The sequence below is a fragment of the Medicago sativa genome, chromosome 8 (assembly GCF_051527215.1).
Source record: "Medicago sativa cultivar Bolivia chromosome 8, Bolivia_mono, whole genome shotgun sequence".
In the NCBI taxonomy this organism is placed as follows: Eukaryota; Viridiplantae; Streptophyta; class Magnoliopsida; order Fabales; family Fabaceae; genus Medicago; species Medicago sativa.
In genome coordinates this window covers 67835280-67849857 of record NC_140756.1, presented here as the reverse complement: position 1 = coordinate 67849857, position 14578 = coordinate 67835280, and the positions used below count along the sequence as shown (strand labels likewise).

General features: G+C 32.8%; 2 protein-coding genes across 5 annotated transcripts; both read right to left on the bottom strand.

The window, feature by feature from the left end:
* Nucleotides 1-585: 585 nt before the first annotated feature.
* Nucleotides 586-7039, bottom strand: LOC146900816 (sugar transporter ERD6-like 6). The gene is made up of 17 exons (XM_085734716.1): nt 6790-7039; nt 6645-6707; nt 6371-6460; nt 5490-5549; nt 5288-5353; nt 4173-4238; nt 3994-4069; nt 3458-3522; nt 3269-3361; nt 3082-3162; nt 2615-2699; nt 2461-2507; nt 2303-2365; nt 1932-1991; nt 1789-1854; nt 1623-1682; nt 586-1025 (listed from the first exon to the last, which is right to left on the bottom strand). The coding sequence occupies exons 1-17, from the start codon at nt 6934-6936 to the stop codon at nt 795-797; spliced, it is 1419 nt and encodes a 472-aa protein (XP_085590842.1). The 5' UTR covers nt 6937-7039; the 3' UTR covers nt 586-794.
* Nucleotides 7040-7790: 751 nt separating this feature from the next.
* On the bottom strand, nt 7791-14102 carry LOC146900815 (sugar transporter ERD6-like 6). Of its 4 annotated transcripts, none has more exons than XM_085734715.1 (18): nt 13844-14102; nt 13666-13750; nt 13234-13323; nt 13060-13119; nt 12879-12944; nt 12709-12774; nt 12511-12586; nt 12123-12187; nt 11870-11962; nt 11648-11728; nt 11451-11535; nt 9144-9190; nt 8986-9048; nt 8841-8900; nt 8693-8758; nt 8546-8605; nt 8204-8318; nt 7791-8098 (listed from the first exon to the last, which is right to left on the bottom strand). In XM_085734715.1, the coding sequence occupies exons 3-18, from the start codon at nt 13285-13287 to the stop codon at nt 7986-7988; spliced, it is 1170 nt and encodes a 389-aa protein (XP_085590841.1). In that variant the 5' UTR covers nt 13288-13323; nt 13666-13750; nt 13844-14102; the 3' UTR covers nt 7791-7985. The 4 variants fall into 4 exon arrangements, with proteins under 4 accessions (XP_085590841.1, XP_085590839.1, XP_085590840.1 ...); XM_085734713.1 differs by having other exon boundaries at nt 13688-13750; XM_085734714.1 differs by having other exon boundaries at nt 8546-8758.
* Nucleotides 14103-14578: the final 476 nt, after the last annotated feature.

Below are 14578 nucleotides of genomic sequence, written 5' to 3'. Positions count from 1 at the left end.
GATAGCATATTATAGCATGGAACTAGAGTATAGGACTTTATGGAAATATCATACTAGCGTGCAGCAAGAATTAACTGTGTAAAGATAAAAAATTCGATTGTATAGAAGGAAATCCATTTCCCTATTGAGGTTAATCTAAACCCGTAGCGAGGAATGCTAATAACACATTTTCTTACAAACTCTTTACGCTGCACATTTTAGTATTGGTTAAAAATGATGTTGAAATCTAAATAAATTTTACCAAAGAGCAATGATTTGGCGAAGTTTTTCTTCTGAAATCCATCACGAAATGACGTGTCACTATTTAAGTAAAATGACACTTCCGAAAATCATGAGAAATCATGGTGAACATATGGGTAGTCAAAGTTTGATAATTGGTAAAAAAAAACAATTCACTGTGCTTTCGCGATAATCTTTTCCCTGTATATTGTGTGCTTTCGCGATAATCTTTTCGCTGTATATTGTTAACATAACTCAAATCATAATAGACAGTTGCTATACATAATTTTTGTCTATAGTTATTATGCAGGTAAAATTTACATGTTTAAGATGATTAGCTTGTGTAAGATAACATAATTGTCGATGTGGATAAAATCATAACAATGTTGCAATAAACAACCGTTAATTTTACATTTGACAGTCGAGATTGTTGACTGCATGCGTTCAATTACTGGAGAGGATTCTTTTCCAGATTTTCCTATACAAGACTAATGTAACACAAATGGATTTGTGTGTACCAAAATTTAATGGACACACATAAATTATGTATAGAATAAAATAGTTAATCATCAAAATTATCTAATAAACGATGCCTGAATTTCTTCCAATGTTCTGTCCTTGGTCTCAGGAACCCAAAGTAGAGCAAAAGCAACGTTGATGGCAGAAAAAATTGCATAAATTGTAAATGTTCCTGCATTGCTCCAATCTAGAAGAAAATGTGCAGTCATGGTGATCAGAGAGGCAGTGAACCAATTCAAAAATGTTGCAGCACTTCCAGCAAGCCCCTTAATATTTGGTGGAAGTATCTGAAAACCACACCATTCTTTAATAATCAATAAACTGGGCTAGAAATTGCCCAAAAAAACCTGTTTATGAATTGGGCCAAAATTTAGTCTGCCTAACAAGTGGCCGAACCCTCAACCTGTTCCACCCGAGACCACCCTTACCGCAATATTTCCAACCTTTGTAAAATGTCGATCGGAAGATAGCTTCCGATGGAAAAAGATGATCGGAAGGTATCTTCTGATAAGTTCATGCCATCAGGAGACACGTTCCGATAAATTGAGTGGCTTTTGAGCAAATATAAGTGACCTAGAGAGCAATTTTCATCCACGGACGAAAGTGGGTCATATAACACATGAAGTCGACTTGGGCCATATTAGGGTTTTTGGGCTTGAATCTATAAGATGTGCACCCCTACTAACAGTAAATAGATAAATTTATCTAATTACTATCATTAAAAGAATAGATTATGGTTACATCACCCTTTTCTTGAGTGCTATAACATATGTCGGCGATTCTAATGAGTTATGACATGATACTTTACAGTAATTGATTTTATGAAAAATTGAAGCAAGAACCATATTTAAATTCTGCAAGTGGAAATAGTTCTTTGTGCATACCTCGGACATTATAAGCCAAGGGATTGGTCCAATGCCAAGAGCAAAACCAATTACCAAAGCCTAAAAACAATTAGTAAATAGTTAATTTGACAATACAAAGAAGAAGAAAAAAAAAATTAAACCCCTCACACAAAAGAAACATATGGCAAATCAATAAATTTCATACCACAAGCCCTACAACTGAGAGCATCCCCATCATTTTATAAAGGTCAGAGCCACTTGTTACAACTCCCTGAGTTCAATTAAATAACATCATTTATTTAGTATAAAAATTGAATTGAATTTCAAGTGATGTGATTAATTACCAACCTGTAGATAAAATGCTGTAGCAACAAGCAGTAGGCTAACAGTCATCACAGAGGAAGATACCTACAAGAGATTAATAAAAATTAATTAAAATGCTTAATGACTATAGAATTTTTTATGTGTAAAATAGGTTTGATAGAAATTTATGATAAACTAATTTGTCTTAAGAGGAATGCTAGCAACACTCTCTTTTGTGCACTCTCTCTAGCACTCACTCTTTTATTGGGTGAAATCAATGTATGTCCCACCACTTTATGTGGGTTCCATTTCCAAAGTGTTAGTCCTACAATGATTTGACCCAATAAAAGAGTGGGTGCTAGAGAGAGTGCTCAAAAGAGAGTGTTGCTAGCATTTCTCTTTGTCTTAATACTTACTATAAGAAGCACCCTTCTACCACTTCTGTCTACTAACCAAGTAGCAACCCCAGTCATTACAACCTGCATAATTAAAATAGCTTGTAAATGATTTTTTGTTGCTATTGATATTTTTATACTCATATATACGAAGGCATGTCTATTGTATAGCTTTTAACCTGAATAGCTCCTAGCCCAAATGTAGCAGCATTGCTGGATGAAATTCCTATTAATTATACCATGAAAAATTCAAGATATAAATTAAAAAACTAACATTTGTCTATAAAATGGAAAGAAATGAAAGTCAGTTGGTGAAAAGATAGAGTTGATTACCCGCGCTTGAAAAGATTTTACTTGCATAGAAAAATACACCGTTGATACCAGAAAGTTGTTGCAGCACAAGCAATCCTACACCTACCTGCAACATTGTGCATGCTCTCAGTTTCCACAAGTTATATGGATTTGTTGAACTGTCAATAAATCATAATCTATCATAAGAGCGTCGAGTGGAAATTTTGGACGCTTTGTAGAAAATATGGGCTATGAAAACACCCTCTCTATCATATTACCCTCTCCTTTCTCTTTTTCTCTCGAGGTGTATACCCCAATATGGCTGTGTACGCCAAACATTTTACTTTTATAAATAGTTACGATTATAGTCAAATATTTGTAAGGATTTGATAGTTATAATTTATTGATGATATAAGAAATCATTACAACAAAAAGTACTTGTGAATTAAATCGACCAAACAATTGAGGAGGAAGGTGAGAAAAATTGACAAGAAAAATAGAATTCATACCATCAAAGGAAACCAATATCTTCTCTTCTTAAGATCTGTTAAGCGGACAGTATCTGTTGTGTTATTCGATGCCAATGACCCCTTACATGATAAACATGAACATTTCTCATTAAAAAGGTCCAATGAAGTAAATTTAGCCCAATTTTGGCACTATATAGTAATAATATTAGATTAATTTAGCAAGTACCTGTATTTCTTGTGCTTCAATATTAATATCAACATCGGGTCCTCGTAAAGATTGTAGTGAAGATTCAAACTTATCCATCATTCCCATTTCGGCCTACACATTTAAAATATTTTAATATAAGTGTGACAAAAATAGGTAATAGTGTAGTATATACATCAAATGAATCAACGTAGTATATATGATGCATACCAACCATCTAGGTGATTCTGGAATGAAGTACAGCCCGGGTATTAATATTGCACACGGTAAAATTCCTGCAAAACCAAACACGGTAATGCTTCATTATATTGATAAATCCTTTTTTATTTACTTTTTCATTAGTTTAAAAAGAGTGCTGAAAATTGCATATTCCAGTTTCTATAAAAGAATATGATAATAGAAAATGGTAATGTATTGTAATTTTGCGGTAGATATTGTTAGATGGACTTGAATATCACTCTCAAAAGCTAGCTATTAGTCTGTAAGATTAGGGTACTGCAACCTATATAGAGAACCTTGGCAATGTGACCTTAATACAACTCTGTCCACCCTTACGCTTAGCGTGGGTCTAGACTCAATTCTCACATTGTCGTCCTTAGCCGGCTCTGACACCATATCAAATGAGTTTAAATCTATCTCGCAGAAGTTAACTCATAAAATGATGGTGCCCGAAGCACATATATACATCCAACCTTACAATGTAAACTCAATAAACAACTTCAATCGATATAAGATAAAGAATTTACCTAGTATTGATAGCGTTCTCCATTTGAAAAACATGCCTAACAAATAAGCCAGCATGATCCCAATTGTAACTGATAGCTACAAGAAAAGAACATAAGAAATATTCGTATCAATTATTAATGACAAGAATAATAAAAATGAACGCATGTAATTCTCTGTTTCAAAGCAACATAAATCCAACCTGGTTCACAGATCCTAGGCTACCCCTCATGGTTCGCGGTGATATTTCTGCTATATAGACAGGTACCTAAACAAACCAAAAAATCAAAATCAAAATAATTATATTATTAAAAAAATTTAACGTTGATCATAAGTTCATAACCACCTTCAAAATTATTGATATAACATCAAAATTAAACTTTACAAATAGCCTTAGTAACTATTAGATAGTTAATCTATAATAATAATAAGGGGAAATAGTCACTTTGGTCCTTGAATGAGTGACGAATAGTCACAATAGTCCCTCAATGTATCGAAATAGCAAAATAGTCTCTGATTGTGCACTTTGTTAGTCAAAATAGTCATTGATATTAAAATATTTCATTAATATTGTCATATTAGTCCTTCAATAGACTTATTTATTGTCATATTAGTCCTTATACGTACTTACTTATTATCATTTTAGTCCTTATATCAAAAGAGTTATTGTGAGTATTAAAGGGTTATTTAAGTTTTAGGGACTATTTTGACCAACAAAGTGGACAATCAGGGACTATTTTGGAATTTTGATACATTGAAGGACTATTGTGACTACTTGCTACACATTCAGGGATCAAAGTGACTATTACCCCTAATAATAATAATAATACTAAAAGTTAGTTATAAAACTGATTTTCCATTTTGGTTAAGCATTAGTTAGACTTTGGTCAGTTAACTCTAATAACTTGGCCTACAAGTCATGTTTGTATAAATATAAGTTGTAAACCACATTACAACAAACTCTATTCTCTCTCTAATTGTTTCAACTTCTATTCTCATTCTATTTTTTCAATTACCATTCATTATATAGTAACATGAGTTAACCACACTAAATGAGTTATATTTTTTAGAAACACCGAATGATTTTTTTGAAGGAGAAAACACCGAATGATTATTATGCATGAGGTTCCGGACTCAACCTCTATTAACAAATCACAATACTCCGCTAACATTTTTTTTTTTTGGTGATATACTCCTCGAACGTATCAACCACTTACAATTTTCCTATAAAATAACTCTTCAAATAGAAGTGTATATAATATGATAAGGCCAAGTATTATAATGAAGAAATGAAAAGATATAGGAAATGAAGATTACCACATAAGAGATTATTCCCACTCCAAAACCTTCCAACAACCTTCCCATATATAGAAGCGACGAGTCCTAGAAAAAGGAGTAAATAATATAACTTGACGTAAGGAAGTAAGAATTTTGCTTGTTGAAAACCACATTCATGGTAAAAAAAAACTAGACATGGTTTTTCTTGGTACAAAAAACTACACATGTTATTAGTACTTACTTTGGCTATGGAGATGGCTAGCCATCCAAATATATTTGGGATTGCTGCGACTATTAGTGACTGCAATTTAACATTCCACAAAGATACATTTCAAGATTAAAAAAATTCCAAGATAAATAATGCCTAAAGTTTTAGGAGACTAAAAGAAAATTTTGATTTATTTTAAGAAGGAAAATGTGATTCCATTTGTTTGTAAATAAATAAAATCCCAGAGCAAATAAGTATGTTTAATTTTAATATATCATTATGTAAAAGTTTTACACTATCAACAAATCACAATTATTTATATGTGATTTTAAAATTAGTTATGATTAAAGACAGTTGATTTTTATGATTTTGAGGTTATAATTAATCGATATTGCAAAAACTATTTACGTTGAGAATGTATACGGACGAAATACATGACACAACTAAAACACTTCCATTTTTTCTTTAAAAAAAAGAAACTAAAACACTTCCATTTTTAAAAAGAAAGGGTACTTCTTTCATTTTAACTTCAACTTTATTTAACTTGATAGATTGGCAAAAGTTAACCCAAAATTCAATAGTGAAGAATTTAACTTGATAGATTGGCAAAAGTTAACCCTAAATTCAATAGTGAAGAAACATTTTGAAAATTGGAGTATATATTTTTTTATTTAGAAATGAGGAGACTAATATCAGGAACAAATGACGGAAAAAAACTAAAAGTGCATTTAATCCTAATATAACAATAAGAAATTTGAAGTTAAAATACACCTTGTTAGCAATTTTTTTCAAATGAGTAAAAAAAATTCAAAAGGAAGTTCTAAACAAAATTAACAAAAAAAAAAAAATATGAATATGTTAGAACATCATGGTATTTTTTTTTTTTTGGTAAAGAACATCATGGTATAATATACCCCCTTACGCCCAAAGTATCCTGCTATTTGACCACTGACTGTTGCTCCAACCATTGCACCAATGTTGGCTAATGATCCAAACAATGAAAACTGTTGGGGTAAGATATTCAAAACGTTACTAATTATTTGATATAAAACAAACTTAATTAGAAGGAAAAAAAATTAAAGAGACAAACCTTAGGTTTTTTTTTTTTTGAAGTATTTTTTGGTGTTGTTCTTTACTTAAAATAAAATTTTCTAGTTATAACAAGTTTTGAAGAAAAATCCACAATACCTGCGAAATTGTGAGATTAAGATCTTGAATCATATCTGCTTCAGTTGGTGAAGAATAGCCACACTGTATAAATAAATAAACATTATAAATGCATGTGCATGGTAGTATATAAAACAAATTAAAATTGGATGCATTGATTAAGCACCGTGAAACCAAATTGGATAGGACCCAAAGCTACAATGAGAACACATAGCACAATATAAAAAGAACCAGATCCAGCATTGTTAATGTTGTTTTTGACAAATGGCTTCCTAAGGATCCTAACATCATCATAGTCTTTCCCCACAGGCATTGCTGATCTCTACGTACAAGATCAAATTATTGTTGGTTGATGAGTTTGAACCTTGAATTAATTAAGGTGTTGTGTTAGTAGAAAACACTAATTAACAATTAAGTTGATTAAGCAGGAACAAATAGGATATGAGATGCTTATAAGTGGACATACGACAAATGTGGAAATCAAATGATATCATGTGACATATCCACTCTCACCCCTCAAAAAAGGATGCATGTTAGTAGGAGTGATATTAATTAATGTTTCATTGTTATAATCGGATCAAGATCCTGTCGTGTGGTTGGGTTATTTGAACATGATATGAGCAAAAAAAAACTATTGTTAAAATAATATTTTAATTTTTTTTTAGCTAATCAAACAAGTCTTATACCATATCATAAATATAATTAAAGCTATCAAATGGATGTCTATACTACCCAAAAAAAAAAAAAAAATCAAAAGAATGATTCTCAAATTTCTACTTTTATATCAATGTATGCTCTCCTTCCAAATTTTAGTTGCTTGTATTTCTTATTTATTTAAACTATGTAACTTCCTATAATCTTCAATTGCGTTTCTTCATTTTTTTGTGAGTTTATTTCATAAAATTCCATTCAGGGTTGATATATTTGGATTACAAACAGAAAATGATACAAGATTGCACTATTGATATATTTGGATTACAAACAGAAAATGCTACAAGATTGCACTATCTACCAATGTTGTAACCTATTCCCTTTATTAACTTGGAGTGCCCCATATCTATTGGTGCATCAAGCTCTTTACTTCTTCCCAATAATCAGGGCATAATGTAACTCATAATACAAATGAACTTGGTAAATTGTGAGGCTATCCTAAGACTAGAAAACAAGTTTCTTTCTCATTCTTTGACTATTATATATTTTTCCCACAGCAGCTTGTACATTAAAAAAAACAATGCACTGATTATTGTTCATTTTTTGTTCTTACATTTGCTACAGAAAACTTAATGAATACACAGGACTATAAAAATACATGATATCATACACACATAATTTCATGCCGGAATGCTTCTCCCAAAACATACTCTATCTTAAGGAAAACTGGATTTCTTCCAATGTTCTTCCCTTGGTCTCGGGTACCCAGAGTGACGTAAATACAACAGTAAAAGCAGCTACCACTGTGTAGATTAAGAATGTCCCTGTAAACAACCAAAAGAAGAAAGCATTATATCGACAAGTATACGAGAGATGTATGAATCATGAATATACCCAGCAGACATGAAGACAAAAACCCAAATACAAACCTCCACTGCTCCAAGTCAAAAGCAAGTTTGCAGTCATTGTGATGATCCACGCAACTAGCCAATTAGCCATGGTTGCTGTACTGCCAGCAAGACCCTTTATATTCACCGGAAGTATCTGTAAAGGTTGATTAACAAGTGAGAAATTGCATACACTTCAATATGTTCAATAACACAAATTAACTCGACTTCTGCAACCATAATTCAATGCCAAAAGCAGGATGGTGCACTCACAACAAAAAATACTGATGAAAATTGTAAGCATCGACTAAAATTGTAAATAGTGCAACAATTAGTTGATTCTTCTTCAGATTATTAGCTTATGAATACTAAAGTATTTCATACCTCAGACATTATAAGCCAAGGGATTGGTCCAAGTCCTAGAGAGAACCCAATTACCATAACCTTAAAAAGAAGGAGGATAAAATTGATGATGAGCACTAAAAATCTTAAAACTTTCACAGAAAAATTCAACGGAGTCAAGAAAGATACCACAAGGCCAACAACAGATATTATTCCCAAAATGCTGAAATACTGTGAATCCTTTTCTACAACTCCCTGGTATCAATGTAATAAAGGTGTCAAAAGGATAGCCAAGTTCTGGAAATTGAATTAAGCAATTATAATTACTTGTACCAACCTCCAGATAGAATGCTATGGATACAACGAGAAGGCTGGCTGTCATTAAAGATGAGGATATCTGCAAAGTTATAATGGATCTCAAATATTAAATTCCATTTGCTTCTTGCAGTATAATGAAGTAACGAAAGCTACGTCATACTTACTATTAGGAGCATCCTCCGCCCACTTTTGTCCACCAACCAAGTAGCTACTCCAGTAGCTATGACCTGGAAAAGAATGCTGATTATGAGAATTGAGTTCACTATAGTATCTATAAATTCACATGAAACCCAATTTGTAGTCCAAGGCTTTATTTTACAACCTGAATAGCTCCAAGCCCAACGGTAGCAGCATTGCTGGATGAAATTCCTGTTACAATACAGAAGTCAAATACAGAAACAAAGTTAGATCTGGAGGTATTATGGCTGTCATCTAAAACCTCATTTTAGTTTCTAACCCAAACCACTGAAAGAAAGATATAGTAAAAACAGAACGGAAATAGTGCTTTACATTCCTTTTGGTAAAAACCCACAACACATCATTAGAATAAAAAAAACAGCTAAAGTCATTGAAATTATACAGATTTAGGTTGGGAAGGATGCAAGTAAGAGAATAGAGATTATAGACTAAGGGTACATTTGACGCACAGATGCACAAAGCATTTTATCAAGTATACAGTTTGGTGATCACAACACAACACAACACAACACAAACAAAATTTCATGAAATTTACTACAATAGTCTTTGTATAATACATTATTTATTTCCTACTAATATTATAATATGAAATTATATAATATATAATAATATACATTTTCTTTCGAAAAAAAAAAAACATAATACACATTTAACAGTGGTGGAGAGCGGGATGGCCATTATATAATTCTAATACAAGTCAAGAACAACAACAACCAAGCCTTTTCCCACTAAATGGGGTCAGCTACATGGATCAAATTACGCCATAATGTTCTATCATACTCATACACCATATTTTGGTCCAACTCATTAATTTCCAAATCTTTCCTAATAGTTTCCCTGATAGTTTTTCTAGGTCTTCCTCTGCCTCAAGTGATATGATTATCCTCCATCTGATCTGGTCTCCTTACTACAGAATCTATAGGTTTTCTTTCTACATGTCCAAGCCACCTAAGCCTGTTTTCTACCATCTTTTCTACTATATGGGAGGGAAAAGAGGAGAATGGTTGCTGAGTAGAAGATGGATATTTCGTCTTGTCAAGTAGTTTTTGGGACAAAAATTTATCCCATGGTTTGTGGCGTAATAAAATTTAGAGTTCTGTCTTGTACCTCACCTCTAGATTTCATTTTCCCATGACTATTTTAGAAAGAAATCAAACATGGAACAATTTTTCTTATCCAGCCTAGTTATTCACTATTTAGCAAGTCAAATGGACCAAAATACTCAACTTAAAATTTACTTGATTTGAAATGTGTTGGCGTGTTACAAAAGACAACACTCATTCCTGTTTATACTTAAACTATATTCTTAATCCTAATTGAATAAGAAATTAAATAAAGAAACATGGAAACCAACCCTCCCTAAGAGATACTAAGATGCTGCAAAATATCCTAGAATTAAGGCATACTTCAAAATGTACAAAATGCATTAGGGCGAGTTTAAGGCTTAGGGTATCCCAAACTAATGGTTCAATAATTTCATTCCAATAATGAAAAAAAAAGTCAGGAGATGCGGCTTGGATACATATCTGGGCATATCAGTATAAAATATGGGTACAACACTACTACAGTAATAAACTCTGTAGTAACGACACTTCTGTCTGAATGAGTGTCCGGTGTCCGACATGTGTCAGTGTCAGACATCACTCACCAGCACATGTGAGTACATTCAATTATTATTGGTGTCCACATGTCAGTGTCCATGTTTGTGACCATTATGCCAGCAACTTACAAATTCATCTGCAAACCATTTTCACAAATGAATCCATGTTTGTTTTTGTAGACCAGTTCTTCAATAAAATGGTTTTCCAAAGTTTCATGATTTAATAAACTTTGGTTGTGAGTTATGACTACCAAAATAATTCTAAAACCAAATTTATTTCTTTTTGCCATTTGTTTCCCTTTATGGTTTTGGTTGTGGCAATTGGAGGCTGATCTGAACCACGGAATATTAATTACTAACACATTAGAATATAAACATTGGTAGGAAAGAAGCCAGAAGAATGATTGATAATGAAAAGTGAACATGAAAACAATGGATGGTTTAGAGATTGAGACAAGAACAGAGTACCTATATTAGAGGCCGGAAGGAGGACATGGCAGTGGGATTAAATGATCTAAGATTTTTGACATAGGTTGTCTTCTTAGTTGGATGGTTAAGGGTATGAAGACTAAAATACAATAAAGATACAATATTGATATATATTGAGATATCTTTTATATATTCCTTTTATATATTCTAACCTATTAAACATAAATTTTCTAATGTATCTCTAACATCTCAAACAATGTTGTATTATACTAAACATGGTTATTTGAAGTATTTGAAGGTTTTAAACTACTATCACCTATGTTTCCCTGTTCTCTCATCCTCTCCTCGACATCAATATGAAAAATACTAGTATTTTAAAATTCTAAAAAAGTCAATGATAACCTGCATTTGCAAAGATGCTAGTTGAATAGAACAGAACTCCATTGATACCACTTAATTGCTGAAGTACGAGTAATCCAATTCCTATCTGCATGTACTCAATTAGTCAAAATCTATGTTCGACTTTTCAGATAAATTACACAAGGACAAGCTTGGGAAGAAAGATCGTGTAAAATCAGAACCAAGGGAATGTATTATACCGATAAAGGAAACCAATATCTTTTCCTCTGGAGATCCGCAAACCGGATTGTAGCTCTTTTTCCATTTGATGACACAGCTTTCTAAAAAAAGCAAAGTAGTTAGGATTGCATGTTTTTGTTACGTAAACATTCTAAAATTATACTATTAAGATGCTTACTGTTATATATTTTACTTGGTTAGCAAAAATTAGCCATATAACAATATGAAATTACGCCATATACCTTAATTTCATGTACTTCAACAGATATATCGGTGTCGAATCCCCTCAACACTTGCAACGAAGTCTCAAACTCCTCCATCATCCCCATCTTGGCCTACAATTCCCCACCGGCCCAATGAAAATAGAAAAGAAGAAGAAAGAAAATTAGAAAGAGTAGAGTGTTTTGCCATCCCTTTTCTGGAAGGAATATGTGTATTAAAAAGAAGAAAGGTACAAAAATTCAATCAGAACAATGCATAACATTTGATCCATACCAACCATCTAGGAGATTCTGGTATGAAAAACAATCCGGGTATTAATACTGTACAAGGCAAAATTCCTGCAACAGAACAAAAGGCATAAATATGTTGTACACATTAATGTTTTGAAAGATTAAAGCTAAAACCACTATACAACTTTGAATTTACTTTATGAACAAGGTGTTGAATACACAAATTATCCCCAAGCATATTTACTATTCCCCTCATGACTGACCCTGTTTTATTTATAAACTTGGATCCTCCTCTGAGCACACCCATACTCCAAGCATTTTTGTTGTATATGCTTATATGAAAACTTAACGAAACTTGTTACCACAAGATCACTACGAGTTCAATTTGTCTATCAACAAAAACTTAGCCAAGTAAATCACTAGGATTTTACCTAGGATTGCAAGCACTCTCCAGTTGGCAAAAAGGCCCAACAAATAAGCAAGCATTATTCCAATTGTAACAGAGAGCTGAGCCAGAAAAATTACATAAATATTAGATTCCAAATTCAATACCTCCACGCTGGCACGCCCTCTAATTAATATAGAAAATGAAAAGAAAAGACTTGAGATTCAGAAACGATTTTTTCAACCTGGTTCACCGATCCAAGGCTACCTCTCATGTTCTCAGGTGCTATCTCAGCTATATAAACAGGCACCTAAAAAAGGGGGGAAAGCAGTACACAGACAGCTTAAACTCAACAATCAGCATCCTTGCAAATAGGCTCAAGAAATAAAAAGATCTAAAAGTGATCAAATTTACCACATAAGAGATAATCCCAACGCCAAAACCTTCCAACAATCTCCCCATAAACAAAAAGGAAGAGTCCTATAAAACCAACAGATCATATCAGACAAAATCCCTGATCAACACATACAAACTAACCACCATATAGCATATAAAAACAAAACCACTGATGCCACTTGGAAACAGTACTACTTACTTTGGCAAAAGAAATGGCGAGCCACCCTATTATATTGGGAATCGAAGCAATCATCAATGACTGCAACATTCAAACAACAACCCAAAAAAAACAGTAAAATCACTTATCACAATCATCCCTTTGTCAGAATGAGTTCAAAACAAACAAACACTGCCATAAAATAGGAAAAATTACCCCTTTGCGCCCAACGTATTCTGCTATCTGACCACTTGCTATAGCTCCCACCATAGCACCCACATTGGATAAAGATCCAAACAGAGAAAACTATCCAAATATCAACGCCAAAAGTAAGTTTCACAAAGTTTGGTTTTGCGATGACAATAATTGGTTTTGAGCTAATTGATTTTATAAAATTGATTCTGACTAAAATTGAGTTAAAGATAAAGTGATTTATGTTTGGATACATTATGTAAAAATGAGTTGAACTGTAAGAATCAATTCTAGAATCAAAAGTTACAAATCTCATCTTCAAGTAGAATCAATTCTACTCGAAAGCAACCAATCATCTCAAAATCAATTTTAGCCGCTCTAGAAGTGAAACCAAGCATACACTAAAATCCATATATTTGATTATAGCATACACTAAGCATTTACTCGAAAGCATACACATAGCAAAAACAAACAAAACCTCCGAAACAGAGAGCTTTAGATCGTTGATTATAGCTTGTTGCGTCGGTGAAGAATATCCACACTTTCCCCAAACAGAAAAAAAAAAATCAAAATCAGGAACTTTTTAATTTCTTTGAGTTGATTAAAACAAAATTTGGATTGAATTGAAGCAAACCGTGAAGCCGAATTGAATTGGACCCAAAGCAGCAATAAGAACACAAAATAGAACAGAAACAGAACCATCCCGCATAACCGAAGTAGTTGAACCCATGACACTAGATTGTCTTGAACCCATTTTATACCAACTACCCGTATGAAGAAACGGTTTCTGAAGATCCCTTCCATCACCACTCTCTTCTCTGAAACTCATCTTCTTTACCCAAAAGGTGTTTGTTAAAATGTCTCAGAGAAGATTTCTGAAACGTGTTGTTGCTGAGCTGTGTTAAGGAAGAGTGAGTTAATAATAATGGAAAATAATTGTGAAAGGTTGGTGGTTTGGTTTCATTGTTGATCTTATCATGTGGTGTTGTGGCAATGTGTAGTCATCATCATTTTGATATATACTATTATTATTCGTGTGTTGTGTTTATCTTATTATTCATGTGTTTTTGGAATGTTGTGTGCTTCATTTGGTAAAAAAAGATTGAACTCTTTGCTTCCATTTACTGTAAACGAGAATCAACTGAGTTTGTTGTTTGGTGTTTGACTTGCAGATGTGTACTTTTTTCACCGTTGCTAAAGACAAGTTATTGTAAAAAAGTGAACATTTTTTTTTTTTTTTTGTGAAAAAGGGCGGGAGACGCGTTTTAGAAATCGTGGCGGGGTCTAATACAACCCCACAAAATCAGCTTGTGAGGTGAGGATTGCCCGACTTATAAACACATGCAACACAAGGGCTTCTTAGAAAAGA